General features: G+C 47.6%; 1 protein-coding gene across 1 annotated transcript in view; it reads left to right on the top strand.

The window, feature by feature from the left end:
- LOC142312189 (uncharacterized) overlaps positions 1 to 24,536 on the top strand; it is a 307,401-nt gene that overhangs the window by 44,138 nt on the left and 238,727 nt on the right. Inside the window, 4 exon segments of the mRNA XM_075351090.1 lie at positions 48 to 227; positions 310 to 433; positions 518 to 615; positions 813 to 903. Of these exon segments, the coding sequence (XP_075207205.1) occupies positions 48 to 227; positions 310 to 433; positions 518 to 615; positions 813 to 903 (493 nt within the window).

Genomic DNA, 24,536 nt, shown 5'->3' with positions numbered 1-24,536 from the left:
TGGAAATGTCTGTAGTGAGATTTATTACTGTGTCTCTCCATATCCAGGATTACACAGTAGTGAAGAAGACCTCTAGTGAGCGCTTTCAGGCCCCTGTGACTAAGGGATGGGGAAGACCCCTGAGCCCAATCACGGGGCCTCCACCTCACCCCCCGATACATGAGGATATCAATGACCAGAAGATCCTAGAACTCACCTACAAGATGATTGAGCTGCTGACTGGAGAGGTGACACTGCTGGGAATGCTGGGACATTATACAGTAACGCTATGAAGGGATTTGGGGATGACGGTATCATTGTATGTGTCAGGTTCCTATAAGGTGTCAGGACGTCACTGTCTATTTCTCCATGGAGGAGTGGGAGTATTTAGAAGGACACAAAGATCTGTACAAGGACATCATGATGGAGGTTCCCCAGCCCCTCACGTCACCAGGTAATAAACAGGACTATATTACACATGGCCTATAATTATCTGTATATAAGGAATGAATTCAGTCCCTGTATGTGTTTCCTCCAGTTCTGTCCAGTAAGAGGACAACACCAGAGAGATGTCCCCATCCTCTTCTTCCACAGGACTGTAAACAAGAAGATCCCAATGTTCCTCAGGATCATCAGGTAGATGGAGAGAACGTGTCATGAAATCTCCCTATGATGTGCAGACGGCTGTGAAGGTCTTGTGCTCAGTCTTGTTTTATCCTCCAGTATTATATGTTTTATACTTGTGTAATGAGAATGGTGGAGATGGCAGGATTAGAGCTGATCATAGATGTGACTTCTCCATCCGTCTGTAACTTTTACAATATTTGTTTCAGGCTGAAGATCTGACCCATATTAATACTACAGAGACATATGTATGGGGTGATGAGCGGAGTAAAGAGGAGATTCCTACATATGGCTACCCAGGTGAGTAGTGACCACTAAATACAAAGAAGTCACAGATTTGTCTCAGTCACTGGGTGTTCTATTGGTGGTGTCGTCCAAACATGTAATAAGTATAATAATAATGCCGTTTATTCCATGGCGCTTTACTTGTGAAAGGGGGTATAGATAGTATGGACAAGTACAATAATCATAAACAAAACAAGGCACAGACTGGTACAGGAGGAGAGAGGACCCTACCTGCGAAGGCTCTCAGTCTACAAGGGATGGGTGAGGATACAGTAGGTGTGGGTAGAGATGGTCGTGCAGTGTTATAGTGGACTGAGGGTTACCGCAGGTTGTAGGCTTGTCAGAAGAGGTGGGTCTTCAGGTTGCTTTTGAAGCTTGTCAAGGTAGGCGAGAGTCTGATATGTTGTGGCAGATCATTCCAGAGTATGGGGGGAGGCACGGGAGAAATCTTGGATGCAGTGGTGGGACGAGGAGATGAGAGGGGAGTAGAGAAGGAGAGCTTCTGAGGATTGGAGGTTATGTGCAGGTAAGTACCGGGAGACTAGTACACAGATTTAAGGAGGAGACAGGTTGTGGATGGCTTTGTAAGTCATGGTTAGGGTTTTGAACTGGAGTCGTTGGGCAATGGGAAGCCAGTGAAGGGATTGGCAGAGAGGAGAGGTCTGGGAGTAGTGGAGGGACAGGTGGATTAGTCAGGCAGCATAGTGTAGAATAGATTGTAGGGGTGCGAGACTGTTAGAAGGGAAGCCAGAGAGAAGGAGGTTGCAATAGTCCAGGCGGGAAATAAGGGCATGCACTAAGGTTTTTGCAGCTTCTTGGGAAAGGAATGTTTGAATCCGGGAAATATTTTTGAGTTGGAAGTGGCAGGAGGTGATATCATGGCATCCTGCTGACACCTTCTGTATCTGGCCTCCTGATGACCCCTTTGGGAGAAACGCGTTGAGGCAATTTGAGGGACGCACACATGGCCTCCTATAAGATAAGTACCTCCTGACTATCCCAATGATGGTTTTATCTGCCTAAAAATACTACTATGCACTTTATTTAACATAGCACTTTATCTACTGACTGCTAGGGTGCATTAAGACAGTTTAGGGATATGTACTGACTGTCCCAATTAATGTATCTAACACTGTTGTGCACTTTATTTAAGCATAAGCACTTTATTCACTTGCTACTATATATATATATATATATATATATATATATATATATATATATATATATATACATATATAATAAATACATATATATATTAGTGTGTGTGTGTGTGTGTATATATATATATATATGTATGTATGTATGTGTGTATATATATATATATATATATATATATATATATATATATATATATATATATATATATATATATATATATATATATATAATATATTAGTGCTGGCCAAAAGTATTGGCACCCCTGCAATTCTGTCAGAGAATACTTTCATATATATAGTTTAATATAGTTTCTTCCTTAAAATTATTGCAATCACAAATTCTTTGGTATTATTAGCTTTTATTTTGCTTGCAATGAAAAAATACAAAAGAGAATGAAACACAAATCGAATCATTGATCCTTTCACACAAAACTCCAAAAATGGTCCAGACAAAAGTATTGGCACCCTTAGCCTAATACTTGGTTGCACAACCTTTAGCCAAAATAACTGCGAACAACCGCTTCCGGTAACCATCAATGAGTTTCTTACAATGCTCTGCTGGAATTTTAGACCATTCTTCTTTGGCAAACTGCTCCAGGTCCCTGAGATTTGAAGGGTGCCTTCTCCAAACTGCCATTTTCAGTTCTCTCCACAGGTGTTCTATGGGATTCAGGTCTGGACCACTTTAGTAGTCTCAAGTGCTTTCTCTCAAACCATTTTCTAGTGCTTTTTGAAGTGTGTTTTGGGTCATTGTCCTGCTGGAAGACCCATGACCTCTGAGGGAGACCCAGCTTTCTCACACTGGGCCCTACATTATACTGCAAAATTTGTTGGTAGTCTTCAGACTTCATAATGCCATGCACACGGTCAAGCAGTCCAGTGCCAGAGGCAGCAAAGGAACCCCAAAACATCTATGTTGATGGCTTTTCCCAAAAAGCTCCACTGTTGTCTCATCTGACCAGAGAACATTCTTCCAAAACGTTTTAGGATTTCTCGGGTAAGTTTTGGCAAACTCCAGCCTGGCTTTTTTATGTCTCGGGGTAAGAATTGGGGTCTTCCTGGGTTTCCTACCATACAGTCCCTTTTCATTCAGATGCCGACGGATAGTACGGGTTGACACTGTTGTACCCTCGGACTGCAGGGCAGCTTGAACTTGTTTGGATGTTAATCGAAGTTCTTTATCCACCATCCGCACAATCTTGCGTTGAAATCTCTCGTCAAATATTCTTTTCCTTCCACATCTAGGGAGGTTAGCCACAGTGTCATGGGCTTTAAACTTCTTGATGACACTGCGCACCGTAGACACAGGAACTTTCAGGTCTTTGGAGATGGACTTGTAGCCTTGAGATTGCTCATGCTTCCTCACAATTTGGATTCTCGAGTCCTCAGACAGTTCTTTGGTCTTCTTTCTTTTCTCCATGCTCAATGTGGTACACACAAGGACACAGGACAGAGGTTGAGTCAACTTTAATCCTTTTCAACTGGCTGCAAGTGTGATTTAGTTATTGCCAACACCTGTTAGGTGCCACAGGTAAGTTACAGGTGCTGTTAATTACACAAATTAGAGAAGCATCACATGATTTTTCAAAGAATGCCGATACTTTTGTCCACCCCCTTGTTTATGTTTGGTGTGGAATTCTATCCAATTTGGCTTTATGACAATTGTTTTTTTTTTCATTGAAGACAAATTAAATGAAGATAATAATACCAAAGAATTTGTGATTGCAATCATATTCAAACCTCTCTTAAGACTGTGATGTGGAATTGGTGCATGTGTGCGTTGATATATAATTTTGATTGTTCAATTGTTAAATGAAAACTTCACAAACACTATTTGCACCTTGTCCTTAGATGTGAGCACTTTTCATATCTTTTGTCAGGGCAAGGTAGGGCAGAATAGGGATAGCCTTCGGAGAGTGGGGCCGACCTCCGCGTTAGGTAGTGGACAGGAGGGAGGTATATCTTTAGGGTGTGACCTTTACCCTCCTCCCTTTTGCTTTGCAGTTTGCTGTTGTCTGTAATTTTGGATGTTTTTTAAAATTGCTAGAATAAAGTTGATGTTTTTAAGGGTTATATATTTTTGGTTTATGCAACAATTTCCCTTGGCTATAATTTTTGGAGGTTAAGAGGGCTTGGCTGTGTGGCTTGAAAGATAGAGCAGAATCAAGAGTTACTCCCAGGCAGTGAGCACGTGGGACTGGGGAGAGTGTGCAGCAATTGACTTTGATGGATTGGGGTGGTAGAATGAAGAGGAGGAAAGATATTGAATTCTGTTTTGTCCAATTCAGTTTCAGAAATCAAGCATAGAAAAAGCATCAAATAGCGGACAGACATTGTAGGATTTTGGTTAGTAGGGAGGTGATAAAATGCAAAACAAGAATGCCGCTGAGACACCATCACATGTTTCTCAACGCTGGCAGGAAACTAGCCAGGTCTTTCACCGGGAAGGAACAACCACGGGAAGGGCTGTCTCCAGTCAAGGAAACCACCTATACCAAAACATGGTATCCATTCACAGACAGCTGTTTCGGGGTATTTGCCCCTCATCAGTGTGGAGTAGGAAACTGGCTAGTGACAGCATTGCCTAGTAGAAGACTACATAGGTAAGGATGGTTGACCTCGGGGAGATCAGCATCCAACACTGCAGAGACACCATCACGTGTTTCTCAACGCAGTGACACTAGAACAAGGCACCCTGGGAAAATATGCAAAACAAGATTTCTTCCCTTTTTATATAGAGCTTACAACCTGGAGGATCCACCTGACCCCTAGAATTGGGAAATGCTGAACTTTCCCTGCCTGGATCTGTAAACTTTAAAGCCAAATGATAGCATACGTAGAAAGTGCTGACAAGTTAAAAAATCACTTGAAGAAAAATATTATGGCTGAGAGTCACTATGTATTTAAGGCACCCAACCCTTGGGGGAGGTGCCTGTGCAACCCCTTTAGTTAGGGGTTAGTTAGCACCCCCTGAGGAAAGGATCGCTGAAACACGTGTCGGGGCTTTGCGGTGTTCCTTGTAGTTTTTACAGATCACTTAAGGTATTATTTTCCTTGCAAATTAAATAATTGTTAATAATATTTTATCACATAGGATCATTATACCACAACCTTATTTATATATGACATAGGATTTGGATACTATTTGCACTGTGCACTTTGTCATATATTAGGGCTTGACCTTTTAAGTGATCTTGGCATTATGCACCTTATTTTCCTTAGTGAAACCGCTGCTATAATTTATGGGACATTTTTCCTGCCTTATATTTATATGGATTTATAAGAAATATGTATTTTAATTGTTGAATAAAAATAATAATTTTAATGCTATTTGCACCATCATTTCCTTAACGGATTTTTTATCTGAAGGTATTTTTGATATTTATTGAAACTTAATGGTGATATTTATACGGAAATTTTGGTTATTACCCTTTTAGTTAGTCTACAGGCTGCTAGCTAGTCATCAGGTCTTGTGCTCCTATCCCATTACCTGTTCTTGAGTCTGCCACGCCATACCTATCTGTACCCTGTTCCTGTATGCCCCAGCCATCCCACCTCTGTACCTGCTGGCAGCTGGGTCTGTACCTTAGTCTTCCTCCTGTCCTTTGGATCAGCTGCCACAGTCCCGGTCACTTCCCTAGGAGTAGTACCTGGCATCCGCCTCCTGACATGCAGTTAAGCGCCTCCCATTACACCATGTGTAGAATTATTAGGCAAGTTGTATTTTAGAGGATTTTTGTATTATTGATCAACAACTATGTTCTCAATCAACCCAAAAGACTCATAAATATCAAAGCTTAATATTTTAAGAAGTTGGAGTGTTTTGGGGTTTTTTTTAGATTTGTCTATCTTAGGAGGATATCTGTTTGTGCACGTAACTATTACTGTGCAGAATTATTAGGCAACTTAATAAAAAACAAATATATTCTCATCTCACTTGTTTATTTTCACCAGGTAAACCAATATAATTGCACAAAATTTGGAAATAAACATTTCTGACATGCAAAAACAAAACCCAAAAAATCTAGTGACCAATATAGCCACCTTTCTTTATGATGACACTCAACAGCCTACCATCCATAGATTGTCAGTTGCTTGACCTGTTTATCATCAACATTGCGTGCAGCATCCACTACAGCCTCCCAGACACTGTTCCGAGAGGTGTACTGTTTTCCCTCCTTGTAGATCTCGCATTTTATGAGGGATCACAGGTTCTCTATGGGGTTCAGATCAGATGAACAAGGGGGCCATGTCATTATTTTTCCCTTCACCACGACAGCGCCACCAGAGAAATAGGTCCGCCCACCCCAGGACAGGAAACTCTACAGAAATAAAAGGGACGGCATCTCTCCCCTGCCTCAGTTTTCGGTTTCCTGTCCCAGGATGGAGACCCTGCAGTGCTGTGGCGCTGCCACGGTGAAGAGGACGGCAGGACCCGGGGCTGAGTGGAGCTGGGGTTGCGGGTCCTCAGCGCTGAATGCGTTGGCGGGGGTTTCCCCCTGTGTCCGGCGATATGGGAGTCGGCTTACCTGGCTGTCCTGGTGCGGCGCCCGGCGACGGTCCCCTCCAGGTAACCGAGGCCTTCTCCCAGGCCCCTGCTCGGCGCCCAGAGGCCGGCTCAGCATGTGGCCACACGGCAGCTCCTTCCCCCCGCTTCAGGAAGTCAACCGGAAGTGACGCCGGGTAACCGGATGTCGCTTCCGTGCATGCGCGGTGGGCGGCAAGATGGCGCTGCCCACCGCTGATTATTGCTGCTAGTGTATTTAGGGAGGACCGAGAATCCCTTAATGGCTTTCCCTTAGTAGCTGGAGCTCCAGCCTCTTCTATGTCTGCCCCACGTGAACGGGAGTTGGGAGAAGCGTCGGATTCTGCATCAGGGGCCTCCCTATCTTCCTCGGGGTCGTCTTCGGAGGAGGATGTCAGGGGTAAACGGTGTTTTCCCATAACTGAAGTCCTCTCCTGAAGGCGGTCAGGGCTACGATGGGTCTGGTAGAGACTAAGGGCCCGGAATCCATTGAAGATATTATGTTTAGTGGCCTGGAGCACAAGAAGCGTCGCACCTTTCCAGTCCATGAGAAGGTTAAACGATTGATTAAAGATCAGTGGGACTGCCCAGAGAAACGTGCTTACCCTCCGTCCTTGTTCAAACGGAAGTATCCCTTCCAGGAGGAGGATGCCTCTCTGTGGCATCAGTGCCCAAAAATTGATGTGGCCGTAGCCAAAACGGCGAAGCAGTCGGTCTTACTGTTTGAAGATCTCGGCTCTTTAAACAATCCTTTGGACCGCAAGGCGGACTCCTACCTGCGTTCAGCCCGGAAGACATCGGCAGGGGGCTTCCGGCCTGCAGTAGCTGGTACCTGTGTGGCAAGATCCTTGATGGTCTGGCTCCAGCATCTGGAGGATCAGTTCACCCAAGATGTTCCCCGTGAGAGGCTGTTAGGAGATACTCTAAGGCTAAGGGGGCGGCTGCCTTCCTCGCCGACTCCTCAGCAGACACACTACGCTTGTCTGCAAAATCGGCGGCACTGGCTAACTCGGCGAGACGTTCGCTTTGGCTCAACGGCTGACCCGGTGATTCCCAATCAAAAGCTAATCTGTGTGCCATGCCATGTGAGGGGGAATACCTATTTGGTAAGTCCCTGGACGACCTTCTTGAGAAAGCGGGGGACAAGAAGAAGGGATTTCCGACAGTTTCCTTTGTCCCTTTTAGGCAACGTAGCTTCAGGAGGAAGCGAATTACCAGACGCCGTCAGCCCTCATCCCAGGAGGTGTGGAAGGACCCCAAGAAAAAGCGTTTTGGCTTCTCCTTCGGCCCCTCTACTTCCGGTAAGAAGCCGGCCAGATGAGGCTTCTCTCCCAGTAGGAGGTTGTCTCTCCTCCCTTTTTTTTCTGCCTGGAGTGATATTTCGTCCAGTGTATGGATTCACAGCATCATTAGAGACGGTTTGAAATTGCAGTTTACTTCGACCCCTGTGGGGTCATTAATCATTACATCGCTTGGCAGGTCGGGGGGACAACAGCTCGCATTACAGCAAGAGGGCGAAGGTCTTCTCCTCAAATCTGTCATCATGGAGGTGCCCGTGGGAGAAGAGGGCAGCGGTTTCTACTCTCCGCTGTTCCTGGTCCAGAAGCCGCACGGTTCCTTTCGATCCATTCTGAATCTCAAGAGACTCAACCGCCATCTTGTGTACCAACATTTCAAGATGGAATCTGTGAAGTCCGCTATCAACATGTTGTTTCCAGGGGGTTTCATGGCCGTCTTAGATCTCAAAGATACCTATTATCACATCCCCATTCACTTGGCCCATCAGAAGTATCTCCAGGTGACACTCTTTCTTCGAGGCAAAATAAGACGTTTTCAATTCCAAGCCCTTCCCTTCGGCCTGGCAATGGCTCCGCGGGTCTTTACAGAAGTAGTGGCGGAGGTGATGGCTCACATCCACGAAAGGGAGATCTTAGTCATTCCCTATTTAGACGACTTTCTCATAGTGGGGAACTCGGATCTCCATTGCCGGTCGCAGGTCAGAACAGTCCTCACCATATTGATGGAGCTCGGTTGGCTGATCAACTACCAAAAGTCCCGCTTAGAGCCTTCCACCCGCCAGTTGTTCCTCGGCCTGGTCCTGGACTCCCGCATTCAGCGCTGGCCGCAGAGAAAATTTCCTGTCTGGTTGCTCGGGTCTCGGGGGTTCTCTCACGTCTGGTCCTCACTTTCCGGGCGGCCATGTCCCTACTGGGGTCCCTTGTAGCTTGCATCCCGGCGGTCCCCTGGGCTCATCTGCATACCCTTATCCTGCAGGGGGAAGTATTGAGGGCTCAGAGGTGGTTGTCAGGGCGTTTAGAGGGCACCATTTCTCTACCCCCTCGGGTTCTCCTGTCCCTTCACTGGTGGACGCAGCGGCAGAACCTTTCTTCGGGGGTACCCTGGTCTCTGCAGTGTTCCGACATCATCGCAACCGACGCCAGTGCATGGGACTGGGGGGCTCATTTACGGGGTCATATGGCTCAAGGTACCTGGACCAGGCGGGAATGTCTCGGTTCTTCCAATCTCAGGGAATTGAGCGCGGTGGCGAAGGCTCTTCACTACTTTCTCCCTTTACTAGTGGGCACGGATGTCAGAATTCTCTCAGACAACAAGGTGGCGGTCTTGTACCTCAATCATTAGGGGGGCACCAGATCTCCCTCCTTTCTCACAGTCACGGAACGGATATTCTCCCTGGCACAGGTCCACCTCTCTTCCCTGACGGCACTGCACATCCGTGGGGTGGACAATGTTCAGGCAGGCTTCCTCAGCAGACGTCAGGTGCGCCAGGGGGAGTGGAGTCTTCATGGGGAGGTTTTCTGTCAAATCGTGCGGCTTTGGGGGTTGCTTTCGGTGGACCTCTTTGCCACGCGAGCCAACCGGAAGGTCTCCTGTTTCTGTTCCCCCGAGTCCTCAGGACGGTCCCTGGGTAGTGGATGCCTTCCAGGTCTCTTGGAGTCACGGTCTCTTGTATGCCTTTCCCCCTCTGATTCTGCTTCCTGCTGTACTGCGGAAGCTTCGGAAGGACGGAGCTCGATTGATCCTGGTAGCACCCTTTTGGCCTCGGAGGCTGTGGTTTTTTTTGGCTCCAGAAGTTGTCCGTAACTGACCCCTGGATTCTCCTGGAGAGGCGGGATCGCCTCTCCCAGGGTCCTCTGCTCCACCCTCCTCTTCCAGGCCTTCATTTGACGGCCTGGAATTTGAGCGGCGTCTGTTAGAAGATCTGGGGTTCTCTGCAGGCCTGGTTTCCACTCTCTTGCGGAGTAGGAAGCCGGCTACCACTAAGATTTATGCCAGGATTTGGCGCAAGTTTCTGTCCTTTTCCTGGAGAAGTCCGGTGGAGGTTCCTCCGGTGGGGGACGTGTTGGAGTTTCTTCAAGCGGGGTTGGAGCTGGGTCTTTCTATCAGTACGTTGAAGGTGCAGGTGTCAGCCCTGGGGGCTTTGTACAACTCAGACCTGGCCGGGAATCGGTGGGTTAGGTGGTTCATCTCCTCTTGTCAGCATGCTCGCCCTGTTCCATGTTTAGTTGAGCCCCTGCTTGAGGTTCTTCTGAAGTATCTGACATTGAAGGTAGCCTTGTTGGTAGCACTCACATCTGCCAGAAGAGTTAGTGACCTTCACATCCTTTCCGCTAACCCCCCTAATACACAGTTTTTTGAGGATAGGGTGGTTTTCCGTACTGACCCGGCTTATTTGCCCAAGGTTGCTAGGTCGTTTCACCGGTCCCAGGAGATTGTCCTCCCTTCCTTTTGTCCCTCTCCTAGGAATCCGAAGGAAGAGAGGTTTCACACGTTGGATGTTTCTAGGGCCTTGCGCCAATATTTTGCAGTGACGAGGCCCTGGCGGAGAAGTCAGCCTCTGTTTGTGTGTTTCCAGGGTCCCAGGCAGGGGTTGCCCGCCACCAAGGGTTCCATTGCCAGGTGGGTCCAGGAGGCGATAAAGCCGGCGTATGTTGCCCAGAATAGGCCCGTTCCACTGAATGTCTCAGCCCATTCCACCAGGGCGGTGTCAACCTCTTGGGCAGAAAGGGCTGATGTCCTGTTGGATCTTATATGTAAGGCGGCCACTTGGTCTTCTCCTATGACCTTTTTTCAACACTATCGCCTGGACTTGTCGGCCACGGTGGATATGACCCTTGGTATACGGGTGCTTGAGGCTGTGGTCCCTCCCTAATATGGTTGTCTTCGGAATCTCTCTGGTGGCGCTGTCGTGGTGAAGGGAAAATTCGTAAATTAATTACCGGTAATGATATTTTCCAGAAGCCACGACAGCGCCACTGCTTCCCACCCCTTTTTGTCTACTTTGTCTGATTTCACTATGGGTTCTTGGGATCCACGGTCCGACTGTTTTATATTATACGGGTGTTGGTATGGGTTCATAGTTATGCTATATGGTTATTGTTGTTCATCCTCTGTGCTTTGTAAACTAACTATCAACATGGGTTTATGAGGGATCGATCCTGTCAAACTAATTTGATCAGCTTCTATAAAGAGGTAAGTTCAAGCCTGGACCAGGGAAATGCAGTGGATGTTGTGTATATGGACTTTTCAAAAGCTTTTGATACGGTGCCACACAAAAGGTTGGTACATAAAATGAGAATAATGGGGATGGGGGAAAATATGTGTAACTGGGTTAAAAACTGGCTCAGTGATAGGAAACAAAGGGTGGTTATTAATGGTACGTACTCGGACTGGGTCTCAGTTCATAGTGGGGTACCACAGGGGTCAGTATTGGGCCCGCTTCTTTTCAACATATTTATTAATGACCTTGTTGGGGGCATGCTGAGTAGAATTTCAATATTTGCAGATGATACTAAACTCTGCAGGGTAATCAATACAGAGGAGGATAATGTTATATTACAGGGAAATTTATGTAAATTGGAGGATTGGGCTGAGAAGTGGCAATTGTAGTTTAATGTAGATAAATGTAAGGTCATGCACTTGGGTAGAGGAAATAAAATTTATAATTATGTACTTAATTGTACAACACTGGGTAAAACAGACACAGAAAAAGACTTGGGTGTATGGGTGGATGGTAAACTTAACTTTAGTGGACAGTGTCAGGCAACTGCTGCCAGAGCTAATAAAATAATGGGATGTATTAAAAGAGGTATAAGTGTTCATGAAAAAAATATAGTTCTACCTCTGTACAAGTCACTAGTGCAACCGCACTTAGAATACTGTTATAAACAACAAATGCATGGCTAAATTATATAATCACTGAGGGAAACCAAACCGAGGTTCCCACAGGAAGGGTGCCTACTTCAATAAACATTGTAAACAAAGAGAAAAGAAGAGAAATGGCACAAGAACGTAATGCAAAAAGTATTAAATTTTATTCACACCAGTATACAAAGATATAAGATATCAACTTGACGTAAAAATTGGTTGTACAATGTCAATTAAGACAAAAAATTGAGAGAGAGGAAATGAAGTCACCTAGGGATAATGGATGCAAGTATATGTAGAACACAAAAAGCATAAAAATATATAGTCCTGCCCGCCGCTGTAGAAGAACCCTGGGGGGGGGGGAGGGCCCGAGGGTGGTGTTGAAAATGGTGTTTGAGAATGGTATATCACCAAAATATGTAGGTCCAAGAAAGGGCCCCTAAACCCCAAGATAGTAAATAATCAGGGCTCCCTCCACAACTAAATGTAGTCAGAAATTGGTAACAAAAAACAGGTAGACAGTAGTCATTGAAAGAAGTGCAAGAAAATAGTATAGAACGGATTAGTCGTAGGGCAGAGAGAGGGGACTGAGATGGTAAATGTAATGGGCAAATATAGTCGTGGAGCCGAGAGGTGCCAGTTAGCACAATAGCGGCTAATAAAAGAAATCAAGTCCCTATGCCCAGACTAGTCGTGGAGCCAAAGAGAGGTGGAGAAAAAGGCAGGAGTGCCGAAATGTAATCCCAGGGCAGAGGGTAACAATATAGAGAGGGCAAGTGTAAACAGTTGATTAAAAGCAAAGTGCAGCCCGACCCCTGTACGGGGAGGTATGAACGGGCAGAGGAAGAAAGGTACCTGAGGTGGTCCCTAATATAGAAAAGGCTAGTCGTGGGGCAAAGAGAGGAGACTGAATTAGTAGGTAAAATGAGCAATGTAGTCGTAAAGCCGAGAGGTGCCAATTAGCACAATAGCGGCCAAAAAAGGGGAGTCAAGTCCCTGTGCCCGGACTAGTCGTGGAGCCAAAGAGAGGTATAAGAGTAATGGAAATGAAAATGAAAAACCAAGTACTACCTGAAGGAGTGGAGGAAGGTAGCGGCAGGAGGACGGTCCCGATATATAAGAAGGACATAGCTGAACTGCAGAGGGTGCAGAGAAGAGCGACCAAGATTATTAGAGGAATGGGTGGGCGCAATACCAAGGTTATTAAACTTGGGGTTATTTAGTTTGGAAAAACAAAGGCTTAGGGGGGATCTAATCACAATGTATAAGTATATGAGGGGACAGTACAGAGACCTTTCCAAAGAACTTTTTACACCTAGGCCTGCCACTGGAACACGGGGGCATCCGCTACGTCTTGAGGAAAGAAGGTTTAATCATAATCACAGACGAGGATTCTTTACTGTACGAGCAGTGAGACTATGGAACTCTCTGCCGCATGATGTTGTAATGAGTGATTAACTACTAACATTTAAGCAGAGCCTGGATGCCTTTCTTGAAAAATTTAATATTACCAGTTATGTATATTAGATTTTATGACAGGGTGTTGATCCAGGGACCCAGTCTGATTGCCGTATGTGGAGTCAGGAAGGAATTTTTTTCCCCATTGGAGCTTGTTTGCCACATTGTTTGGTTTTTTTTTGCCTTCCTCTGGATCAACATGTTAGGCTATGGGTGGAACTAGATGGACTTAGAGTCTCCCTTCAACCTTAAAAAACTATGAACTATGAACTGAGGCAGGGGAGAGATGCCGCCACTTTTATTTCTGTAGGGTTTCCTGTCCTGGGGTGGGCGGACCTATCTCTCTGTTGGCGCCGTCGTGGCTTCTGGAAAAAATCATTACCGGTAAGTAATTTACGATTTTTTTCATCTTTTAGACCTTTACTATCCAACCACACTGTGGAGCAGTTGGATGCATGTGATGGAGCATTGTCCTGCATGAAAATCCATGTTTTTCTTGAACGATACCAACTTCTTCCTGTACCACTGCTTGAAGAAGTTGTCTTCCAGAAACTGGCAGTAGGTCTGGGAGTTGAGCTTCACTCCATCCTCAACCTGAAAAGGTTGATGATACCAGCCCATACCAGTACCCCAACTCCACCTTGCTGGCGTCTGAATCGGAGCGGAGCTCTCTGCCCTTTACTGATCCAGCCTTTAGCCCAGCCATCTGGACCATCAAGAGTCACTCTCATTTCATCAGTCCATAAAACCTTTGAAAAATCAGTCTTAAGATATTTCTTGGCCCAGTCTTGATGTTTTATCTTTTATGTTTCTTGTTCAAAGGTGGTCGTTTTTCAGCCTTCCTTACCTTGGCCATGTCCCTGAGTATGGCACACCTTGTGCTTTTTGATACTCCAGTAACGTTGCAGCTTGAAATATGGCCAAGTTGGTGGCAAATGGCATCTTGGCAGTTTCACGCTTTATTTTCCTCAATTCATGGGCAGTTATTTTGCACCTTTTTTTCCCAACACGCTTCTTGCGACCCTGTTGGCTATTTGCCATGAAACGCTTGATTGTTCGATGATCACACTTCAAAAGTTTGGCAATTTCAAGACTGCTGCATCCCTCTGCAAGACATCTCACAATTTTGGACTTTTCAGAGCCCGTCAAATCTCTCTTCTGACTCATTTTGCCAAAGGAAAGGAAGTTGCCTATTAATTAAGCACCCCCTTACATAGGGTGTTACACCACACTCCTCCTCATTACAGAGATGCACATCACCTGATTTACTTAATTGGTAGTTGGCTCTCAAGCCTATACAGCTTGGAGTAGGACATGTATAAAAATATCATGTGATCAAAATACTGATTTGCCTAATAATTCTACACACAGTGTAAAGAGTAAGCCCGGGTCCCCCTGAAGTCCAGTGGCTTCACTCTCACTCGGCGGTGAGCATTACAAGATGTATCTACCTTAACTATTTTGTGCTACTTAATGTGCTTATATGATCCCTACAAGACCAGGTACAGAATATCTGGCCAAACTTTGCATTTCGGAACGACAACATTAAATGTGCAATGAGAGCCAAGTGTGAATTTCTGTACAATAACAACAGATTTTCCCTTTATCCTGACGTTTCAATTTCTTTTAAAATGTATTAATTTTAAAGAGAATTGCGATAAACCACACAAAAATTACACCTGTGTGATGATTTATCTCCGAGCTGCGCGTGGTTGATATACATTGATTCACGTCTGCAGGAAATGGGTTGCATGGCTTTGGCTCTGTTTTTTAAGGCATCACTCCACTTCAGAAACTCTGTTATGTTTTTGATCCTAAGGAATTTAAAAGTGCTGCATAATCGTTCCTTCAATGGGGAGCGCTAGTACTTTTTCTTCTTTTCTGGTCAGGACTCATAGCAGTTCCAATGGTCCATCATAAATAAGTGCAACTCCAGTCTAGTGATGGTGTTCTCCTCTCGACTATACGTTCTTGTTTGGAATGTACCGTTGTTGTTGTTTTTTTTTTTTTTTTTAATCTAGGTCTTCTTTTTTTCAGCTTCATTCTGTATGTTATGTTTGATAGTGGTGAAACTCATCTGACAAAAAATACTAGCCCCGTCAATAGTTTAGATCACCAAGAGCCACATAATCTATTTACTTCAGAGATGTTTCACTACTAGCTATTCATTTTTTACTGATGAAGACTGTTGTGTTTGTTCACTTCAGTAGATTTGTTATCAGCTATAGCAGGTGTCTCAAACACGAGGGCCGCTTGCGGCCCCTAAGGCTCTTTCTTGCTGTCCACAGGCATGTGGCCCCTTGATTATCGCGGTCAACGCCGGCCACAGTGAGGGCTTTATTGTCAGAGGACTGATTTCCGGGCACAGCGCAGAGACGTGCTCTCTACCCACCTACTCCAATTGTGGCTGCCAGCCAATCAGCAGCCATCAGCTGACATGACATGCATCAGCTGCTGGCCTCTGATTTGCCGGCAGCTGCCATTGGAGTATTTATGCAGTTGTTTCAACATCCCTTTTATTTTTTTAGTATGATAGAAGGCTTACAATTTTAGCAACAAGTGTTTAAATGTTCTATTAAACTTACAAAACCTATTTTTTTGGAGTAACAAATCATTTTTTAAATTGCTTTTGAAGGCCTAGCGTGCCGCCCCCGTGCCAGCAGCCGGGCTGCTCAGATCCGGATCCGTGGTGGCTCGAGGGGTCTCCGGACCCGGGGGTCGTGCGGCCACTCGATAAAAGGGGGCTATGTACAGGGGGACTAGAAAGTTTGTGACGCCACCCACGGTGCGTGGTAATGTGAGGGACCACCGCTGCCATTGGGTAGCCCGGTGACGATGGTGTGGCAGCCTGATGTTTAACCCCTCTGTGGGTAGGTGGTTTGTGTCCCGGGGCCCATTGGATTGTTGGTGTTTGGGTGCCGTTGGGGATAGGAACAGGGGTTTTCAATGTACTCAGTCAAGGAATAACAACACAGACAGCTTGTAAACCAGAATTCTAAGCACCAGCGCAGCTTGTAGGGAGCACGCTTGGGTCCGTGCCCTTGGTGTTGCTGTTAGTCTGTGGCTTTGTCTCTGTTTGTCCCGTGGGTATAAAACTCTTCGGGTCCCGCTCACCTGTATGGCTAACTGAGTGAGCTTGCTCTCAGGGTTCACGCGTAGGATTTCTTTGGACTTTATTGGAAAAGTCCTATTTCATCGGTGCACTAGTACCCCGATTTTGGAGCGGGTTGGGGATGACACTTGAAGTCTTCACTCCTGTCGGGTAAATTACTGGAATGCGTTAATCTACTATCCGGCCTGGGGTCCACATACCCCGTCGTGCCATGGCCCCTGCCCGGTGATAGCTCAAGGCCGTCGGCTGCCCTCCTCGACAGTCTGTGCCCCTTGACACTGTCCCCTGCAACCGGGGTTCCAGCTCCTACCAGTCCCAGACCAACGTCTGCCACCTAGTACTCAGGAGCCCTGCTCCGTGACCTCTCCTCACGAGGGTCACCACTCTCCACCTCTCCTCTAGCTCAACTTCAGCTTGACTCGACTGTCACTTTCCTCACTTTCCCCTTACCAACCCCCCATGTGGGCGGCCCTATTCCCTTCAGGCCCCCCAATGGTGTGTCTGGTAGGTTGAGTGCAAAGTGTTCCTAGGGTTTTGATTGGCTAGCTGTTAGCAACACCAAAGGACCAGTACCCGTAACCAAGGAGGGTGGATACTGTGCAGAAGGGCAGGTTGCACAATACCCTGTGGCGACCTGATAGGCCAGGGCGTCACACTAGATTTTAGAAAATTTCACTCTTCACAGTATGAAAAAAACACAATCAGGAAATAAAACAAAGTAGAATGCAAAACTGATTATTTTTTTCACTAAAATGTTGATGTAGCCCCAATTTTTTCATTTCTATAAAACGTAATAGGAAAAAAATAGACCTTACAAATTATTTCCAACTTTTTCTGAATCCGACAATGACCGATTTATGGTTGTACAATACTATCTGGGAACATGGCTGGGCCCCGAAAGGAAGGAGCTCCATTTAGGTAGTGGAACAGAGAATTTGCTGCAATTGTATCCATTCATAATGTAATGGGAGCACTGTTTGTGGTCACCTGGCAGCTCAAACGATGGCTATCACGAACAGGCTGTTAACTATGCACTCTGCTTTCCAGGACCTCAGAGATTACCTTGCCCTTCACCATTTAGCCTTTCTACATGGATCTGGACTTAAAGATGGTCCAGTAGGCTGGGGCCACTGAGCTAATTGCTCTTCGGTGGTGCGAAATGGCAAGAAGAATATTCAGGTAGCCGGGTCAAAACTAGGAGGACAAATAAAATACAAAACCAGAAGACGAAAGAGTAGGGGGGGGCGTGGCCTGACTGGAGCAAGGAGCAGATGTGAGGCTGGAGAGCTCTGCTAAAAAGTGAAAAAATCTGAAGGCATCGAGTCTTTTAAAGCTCACACACCTGTCCTCTGGTGACCCCAGCATTGAGGGACCCTCTGTGCAGCAAGCCCTGGGTGTATCTGTGGAAAGGAGAAATTGCGGCCTAGTCCACATGAGGAAGCCTCGACCTGGAGGAAAGCTCTGCCCAGACACAGAATAGCTCCCAGCAAACCTCCTCCCTCCCTCAGGTAAACAGAGCACTCTCCTGACCCCTCTCATCTCCCTGAACTGCCCAGGAGTCATTGTCTCAGGGATTTCAGCTAGTGAGAGTGGCTTCTGAGGCCATAGCAGACAAAGCCTTATCACCTGCAGCAAACAATCCTCCCCCCTGTGGTGACTTATCTACTGTATGTAGCTGGTGATTGGCAGCAGGGAGACACTGTCCTGCAGAGCTTGTTTGGGACACTGAGGAGCAGATATACAGGCATACACCTCTCCCCCTTTTCCTCCTGACAGCAGCTTAAACAAATATTAACCAGATAAGGTCCAGTACTCAGTGACTCTTAAGGCCCCGTCACACTAAGCAACATCGCTAGCAACATCGCTGGTAACGAACAACTTTTGTGAAGTTGCTAGCGATGTTGCTGTGTGTGACAGCCAGCAACAACCTGGCCCCTGCTGTGAGGTCGCTGGTTGTTGCTGAATGTCCTGGGCCATTTTTTAGTTGTTGCTGTCCTGCTGTGAAGCACAGATCGCTGTGTGTGACAGCGAGAGAGCAACAACTAATGTGCAGGCAGCAGGAGCCGGCTTCTGCTGAGGCTGGTAACCAATGTAAACATCGGGTAACCAAGAAGCACTGTCCTTGGTTACCCGATATTTACCTTTGATACCTACCTCAGCCGCTCTCACTGTCAGTGCTGGCTCCTGCTCTGTGCACATGTAGCTGCAGGACACATCGGGTTAATTAACCCCATGTGTGCTGTAACTAAGAGAGCAGGGAGCCAGCGCTAAGCATTGTGCGCGGCTCCCTGCTCTGTGCACATGTAGCTGCAGCACACATCGGGTAATTAACCCCATGTGTGCTGTACTAGGAGAGCAGGGAGCCAGCGCTCAGTGTGCGCTGCTCCCTGCTCTCTGCACGTGTGGCTGGTCACTGGTTGCTGGTGAGCTCACCAGCAACTCGTGTAGTGACGCTCCAGCGATCCCTGCCAGGTCAGGTTGCTGGTGGGATCGCTGGAGCGTCAAAGTGTGACATCTCACCAGCAACCTCCTAGCAACTTACCAGCGATCCCTATCGTTGTTGGGATCGCTGGTAAGTTGCTTAGTGTGACTGGACCTTTAGGGTACCTTCACACTTAGCGATGCAGCAGCGATCCGACCAGCGATCTGACCTGGTCAGGATCGCTGCTGCATCGCTACATGGTCGCTGGTGAGCTGTCAAACAGGCAGATCTCACCAGCGACCACTGAACAGCCCCCAGCCAGCAGCGACGTGCAAGCGACGCTGCGCTTGCACGGAGCCGCCGACTGGAAGCTGCGGAGACTGGTAACTAAGGTAAACATCGGGTATGGTTACCCGATGTTTACATTAGTTACCAGCGCTGTGTGCAGAGAGCAGGGAGCCGCGCACACTGAGCGCTGGCTCCTTGCTCTCCTAGCTGCTGTACACATCGGGTTAATTAACCCGATGTGTAATGCAGCTACATGTGCAGAGAGCAGGGAGCCGCGCACACTGCTTAGCGCTGGCTCCTTGCTCTCCTAGCTGCTGTACACATCGGGTTAATTAACCTACATGCTACATGTGCAGAGAGCCGGAGCCGGCAGCACAGGCAGCGTGAGAGCTGCAGAGGCTGGTAACTAAGGTAAATATCGGGTAACCACCTTGGTTACCCGATGTTTATCTTGGATACAGCTTACCGCAGCTGTCAGACGCCGGCTCCTGCTCCCTGCTTGCTTCATTTGTCGCTCTCTCGCTGTCACACACAGCGATCTGTGTGTCACAGCGGGAGAGCGGCTTTGAAGAAAACGAACCAGGGCTGTGTGTAACGAGCAGCGATCTCGCAGCAGGGGCCAGATCGCTGCTCAGTGTCACACACAGCGAGATCGCTAATGAGGTCACTGCTGCGTCACAAAAAGCGTGACTCAGCAGCGATCTCGGCAGCGAGATCGCTGTGTGTGAAGCACCCCTTAGGCTGTGTGCACACGTTGCGTTTTTTATCGCGGAAACGCTGCGTTTTGAACCGCAGCGTTTCAGTGGCAAATTGCATGCGTTCAGCTTTCCCAGCAAAGTGTATGGGAAAACTGAAAAATCAGTGCACACGCTGCGTTTCTTTCCGCAGCGTTTTGGATGCCAAAAATCGGTGCGGAAAGAAAAGCAGCATGTCACTTCTTTTGTGCGTTGTGGCTGCGTTCTCTCCCCCATTGAAATCAATGATGTGGGGTCAGAACGCAGCTACACCGCATGGACCTGCTTTTTTGCTGCGGTCCGCGGGCTTTGTCGGCACGCCAGAACGCAGGCATTTACCTGGAAGTGAGGTCAAGAGGTTTCCTGTTGACCTCACTTCCTGGAAAAGCCCCCGGTGTCGCCAAAGTGCCCGCCCCGACCCCCCTCCCGAAAATCCAACATGGCCGCGCGCACAGTAGCGCACCGGCCGCCCTGCTCCTATGTTATCTGTCGCATGTGCCTTGAAACATGCGACAGAAAAATGCACCCAGGCCCTGCCCGTTCACCCCCTATTCCCCCGGTGTCATACATACCTGTCCGGTCGCAGCGCTGATCCCCCGCGGCCCCCTCCTCCTTCACAGCAGACGCCGGCCGGTCACATGTGCAGAGCAGCTGACAGCCAGCACAGTGTTCAGTGTGAGCTGTTCTGGCTGCTCGCACTCTGACCCGGGGAGAGTGGGTGCAGATTTTTGCACCCACTCTCCTCAAATGGAGGGTCTGCCCTCCTAGAAAATGGGGGATATGTTCCCTGAACGTGCCACCATATTCTAGAAGGTCCAGAGCCGACGTGGGACATCCAAATGGATTTCTGCGGACCCATTTTTTTTATTAAATTGGAGAACAAGGGAATGATTTGGGGAGTGTTTTTTCTAATAAAAAATTTTTTGTTGTCTTTTTTTGCTTTTGTTTACTGTCAATTAGTTATGTCGGGTGTCTGATAGACACCGTGACATTACTAATTGCTGGGCTTGATGCCAGGTGACATTACACATCTGGTATCAACCCCATTTATTACCCCGTTAGCCAACGCACCAGGGCGCGGGATGAGTTGGGGCGAAGCGCCAGGATTGGCGCATCTAATGGATGCGCTACTTCTGGGGCGGCTGTGGCCTGCTATTTTTAGGCTGGGAAGAGTCCAATAACCATGGCTCTTCCCACCCTGAGAATACCAGACCTCAGCTGTCAGCTTCACCTTGGCTGGTGATCTAATTTGGGGGGACCCCATGTTGTTTTTTTTTTTTATTATTATTTTTATTTATAAATAAAAAAAAAAAACCTGGGGAGCCCTCCAAATTGGTCACCAGACAAGATGAAGCTGCCAGCTGTGGTTTGCAGGCTACAGCTGTCTGCTTTACCCTGACTGGCTATCAAAAATAGGGGGGACCCCACGCCATTTTTTTTTTGTTTTTGTGATAAAAACTAGGCTAGGCACCCTTTAGTGCCACATGAAAGGTACTAAAGGTGCCAGCTTAGAATATGCAGGGGGGGGTGGGACGTTGTATATATATTTGACCTCCATTGACGCTTTTTAGGCTGGATGCCCACAATCGGGGTTTGCAGCGTTTTGGGCGCAGATTGTTTTCCCTGCGTCCATGACGCTGCGTTGTGCAGTAGAAGCACAGTGGAAGGATTTTTAGAAATCTCATGCCCACTGTGCTTCTTTTCTCCACAGCATAAACCGACCGGTGGCGCAGCTTCCCGAGCCTCAGCATGTCAATTTATGCTGCGGAGATGAGTGTTCTCTGCAGGTAGCATAGAGCGCCACAGCAGCCTGAACCCAAATCGTGGGCATGGGCAGCTGCGTTCTCCCGTGGGAAACACTCGCATCTCTGCAGGAAGGCTGACACTGGGTACTAGACGCCGTGTCGCTGGATCATGGCCACATAGCCCAACAGTGAGAATATTGTTGCTACAGCTACATTTTGGGGGAAGTAGCTGTGGATTCAAAATGATTAATATACTCCTGAATAAAATCCTTGAGGGGTGCAGATTCCAAAATGGGGTCACTTGTGGGGGTTTTCTGACGTATAGGTACCCAAGTCTTAAAAAACGCATGAAAAACGCATGCGTTTTCGATGCGTTGTTTCTCAAAAAGCATTGTTTACTATTCTCCCCTCTGCCAGAGGGTGCGTTTTTTTCCGCGCGGAAAAAAAAGCAACGTGTGCACATACCCTTAAGGTCCAGTCACACTAAACAACTTACCAGCGATCCCAACAACGATGGGGATCGCTGGTAAGTTGCTAGGAGGTTGCTGGTGAGATGTCACACTGCGACGCTCCAGCGATCCCACCAGCAACCTGACCTGGCAGGGATCGCTGGAGCGTGGCTACACGAGTTGCTGGTGAGCTCACCAGCAACCAGTGACCAGCCCCCAGCGCCGCATGGAAGATGCTGCGCTTGGTAACTAAGGTAAATATCGGGTAACCAACCCGATATTTTCCTTGGTTACCAGCTCACGCAGCTACACGTGCAGAGAGCAGGGAGCAGCGCACACTGAGCGCTGGCTCCCTGCTCTCCTAGTTACAGCACACATCGGGTTAATTACCCGATGTGTGCTGCAGCTACATGTGCACAGAGCAGGGAGCAGCGCACAATGCTTAGCGCTGGCTCCTTGCTCTCCTAGTACAGCACACATCGGGTTAATTACCCGATGTGTGCTGCAGCTAAATGTGCACAGAGCAGGGAGCAGCGCACAATGCTTAGCGCTGGCTCCTTGCTCTCCTAGCTACAGCACACATCGGGTTAATTAACCCGATGTGTCCTGCAGCTACATGTGCACAGAGCAGGAGCCGGCACTGACAGTGAGAGCGGCGGAGGCTGGTATCAAAGGTAAATATCGGGTAACCAAGGACAGGGCTTCTTGGTTACCCGATGTTTACATTGGTTACCAGCCTCCGCAGAAGCCGGCTCCTGCTGCCTGCACATTTAGTTGTTGCTGTCTCGCTGTCACACACAGCAATCTGTGCTTCACAGCAGGACAGCAACAACTAAAAAATGGCCCAGGACATTCAGCAACAACCAACGACCTCACAGCAGGGGCCAGGTTGTTGCTGGATGTCACACACAGCAACATCGCTAGCAACGTCACAAAAGTTGTTCATTAGCAGCGATGTTGCTAGCGATGTTGCTTAGTGTGACGGGGCCTTTAAACTGGTGTCACACACAACGACAACGACGTCGCTGCTACGTCACCATTTTCTGTGACGTTGCAGCGACGTCCCGTCGCTGTCGCTGTGTGTGACATCCAGCAACGACCTGGCCCCTGCTGTGAGGTCGCCGGTCGTTGCTGAATGTCCAGCTTCATTTTTTGGTCGTCACTCTCCCGCTGTGACACACACATCGCTGTGTGTGACAGCGAGAGAGAGACGAAATGAAGCGAGCAGGGAGCAGGAGCCGGCGTCTGGCAGCTGCGGTAAGCTGTAACCAGCGTAAACATCGGGTAACCAAGGGAAGACCTTTCCCTGGTTACCCGATATTTACCTTCGTTACCAGCCTCCGCCCTCGCTGCCAGTGCCGGCTCCTGCTCTGTGCACATGTGGCTGCAGTACACATCGGGTAATTAACCCGATGTATACTGTAGCAAGGAGAGCAAGGAGCCAGCGCTAAGCAGTGTGTGCGGCTCCCTGCTTTCTGCACTGTGACATGTAGCTGCAGTACACATCGGGTTAATTAACCCGATGTGTACTGTACCTAGGAGAGCAAGGAGCCAGCGCTAAGCGCGGCTCCCTGCTCTCTGCACATGTAGAACAGCGACGTTATGATCGCTGCTGCGTCGCTGTGTTTGACAGCTAAGCAGCGATCATAACAGCGACTTACAAGGTCGCTGTTACGTCACAGAAAATGGTGACGTAACAGCGACGTCGTTGTCGCTGTCGCTTAGTGTGAACCCAGCTTTAAGCTGGGTTCACACATAGCGACAACGACGTCGCTGTTACGTCACCATTTTCTGTGACGCAACAGCGACCTTGTAAGTCGCTGTTATGATTGCTGCTTAGCTGTCAAACACAGCAGAAGCAGCAGCGATCATAACGACACGCGTCGCTGTGCTACATGAGCAGGGAGCCGCGCACACAGCTTAGCGCTGGCTCCCTGCACTCCTAGCTACAGTACACATCGGGTTAACTACCCGATGTGTAAATTATGAGAATGAGGGCAAGATGTGACACTAAATCAAACATTGTATAAAGACTACACCCTAACAGAATTAATGCATACTAGGAGAACCCAGGGAAAAGGTAGTCATGGTCACAATGGGACCAAAGTGTTTATTAAATAGATAAGTAGCAAAAAAGTGACATAAAATACAGTACCAAAGAAAATTACATAGGACAATGATCAGGCTCGTAAGGGTGTCACTGATGTTTAAACACATGGGTCCACCTCCCATATGGGGAGTAAAGTCAAGATAAATAATGCCATGACCCAACAAATCCCCAGTGTTGAGTCAAAGATTGCCCCAAAAACACAAAACATAATGCATCGTATATCTAATTATAAAGACGTTTAGCATATAGGATATAGTGCAGGGATGCAATTATGTAAAGGGGGCACAGTACATCTGGGAGTAGGTCATGGTCCAGAATACCGATTCAAGGCAGACAGGAAGATATAGACAGTATCATAACATTGTTATTACAATCCCGTCATAACTCACCCATAAGGATAAAGTGGAGCCCGAGAAAAACGTGCCCCAACGTTTGGACGCTGGTAACGAAGGTAAATATCGGGTAACCAGGGAAAGGTCTTC

This window comes from Anomaloglossus baeobatrachus, chromosome 5 (genome assembly GCF_048569485.1).
Source record: "Anomaloglossus baeobatrachus isolate aAnoBae1 chromosome 5, aAnoBae1.hap1, whole genome shotgun sequence".
Classification (NCBI taxonomy): Eukaryota; Metazoa; Chordata; class Amphibia; order Anura; family Aromobatidae; genus Anomaloglossus; species Anomaloglossus baeobatrachus.
This window is presented reverse-complemented; position numbering and strand designations above follow the sequence as displayed.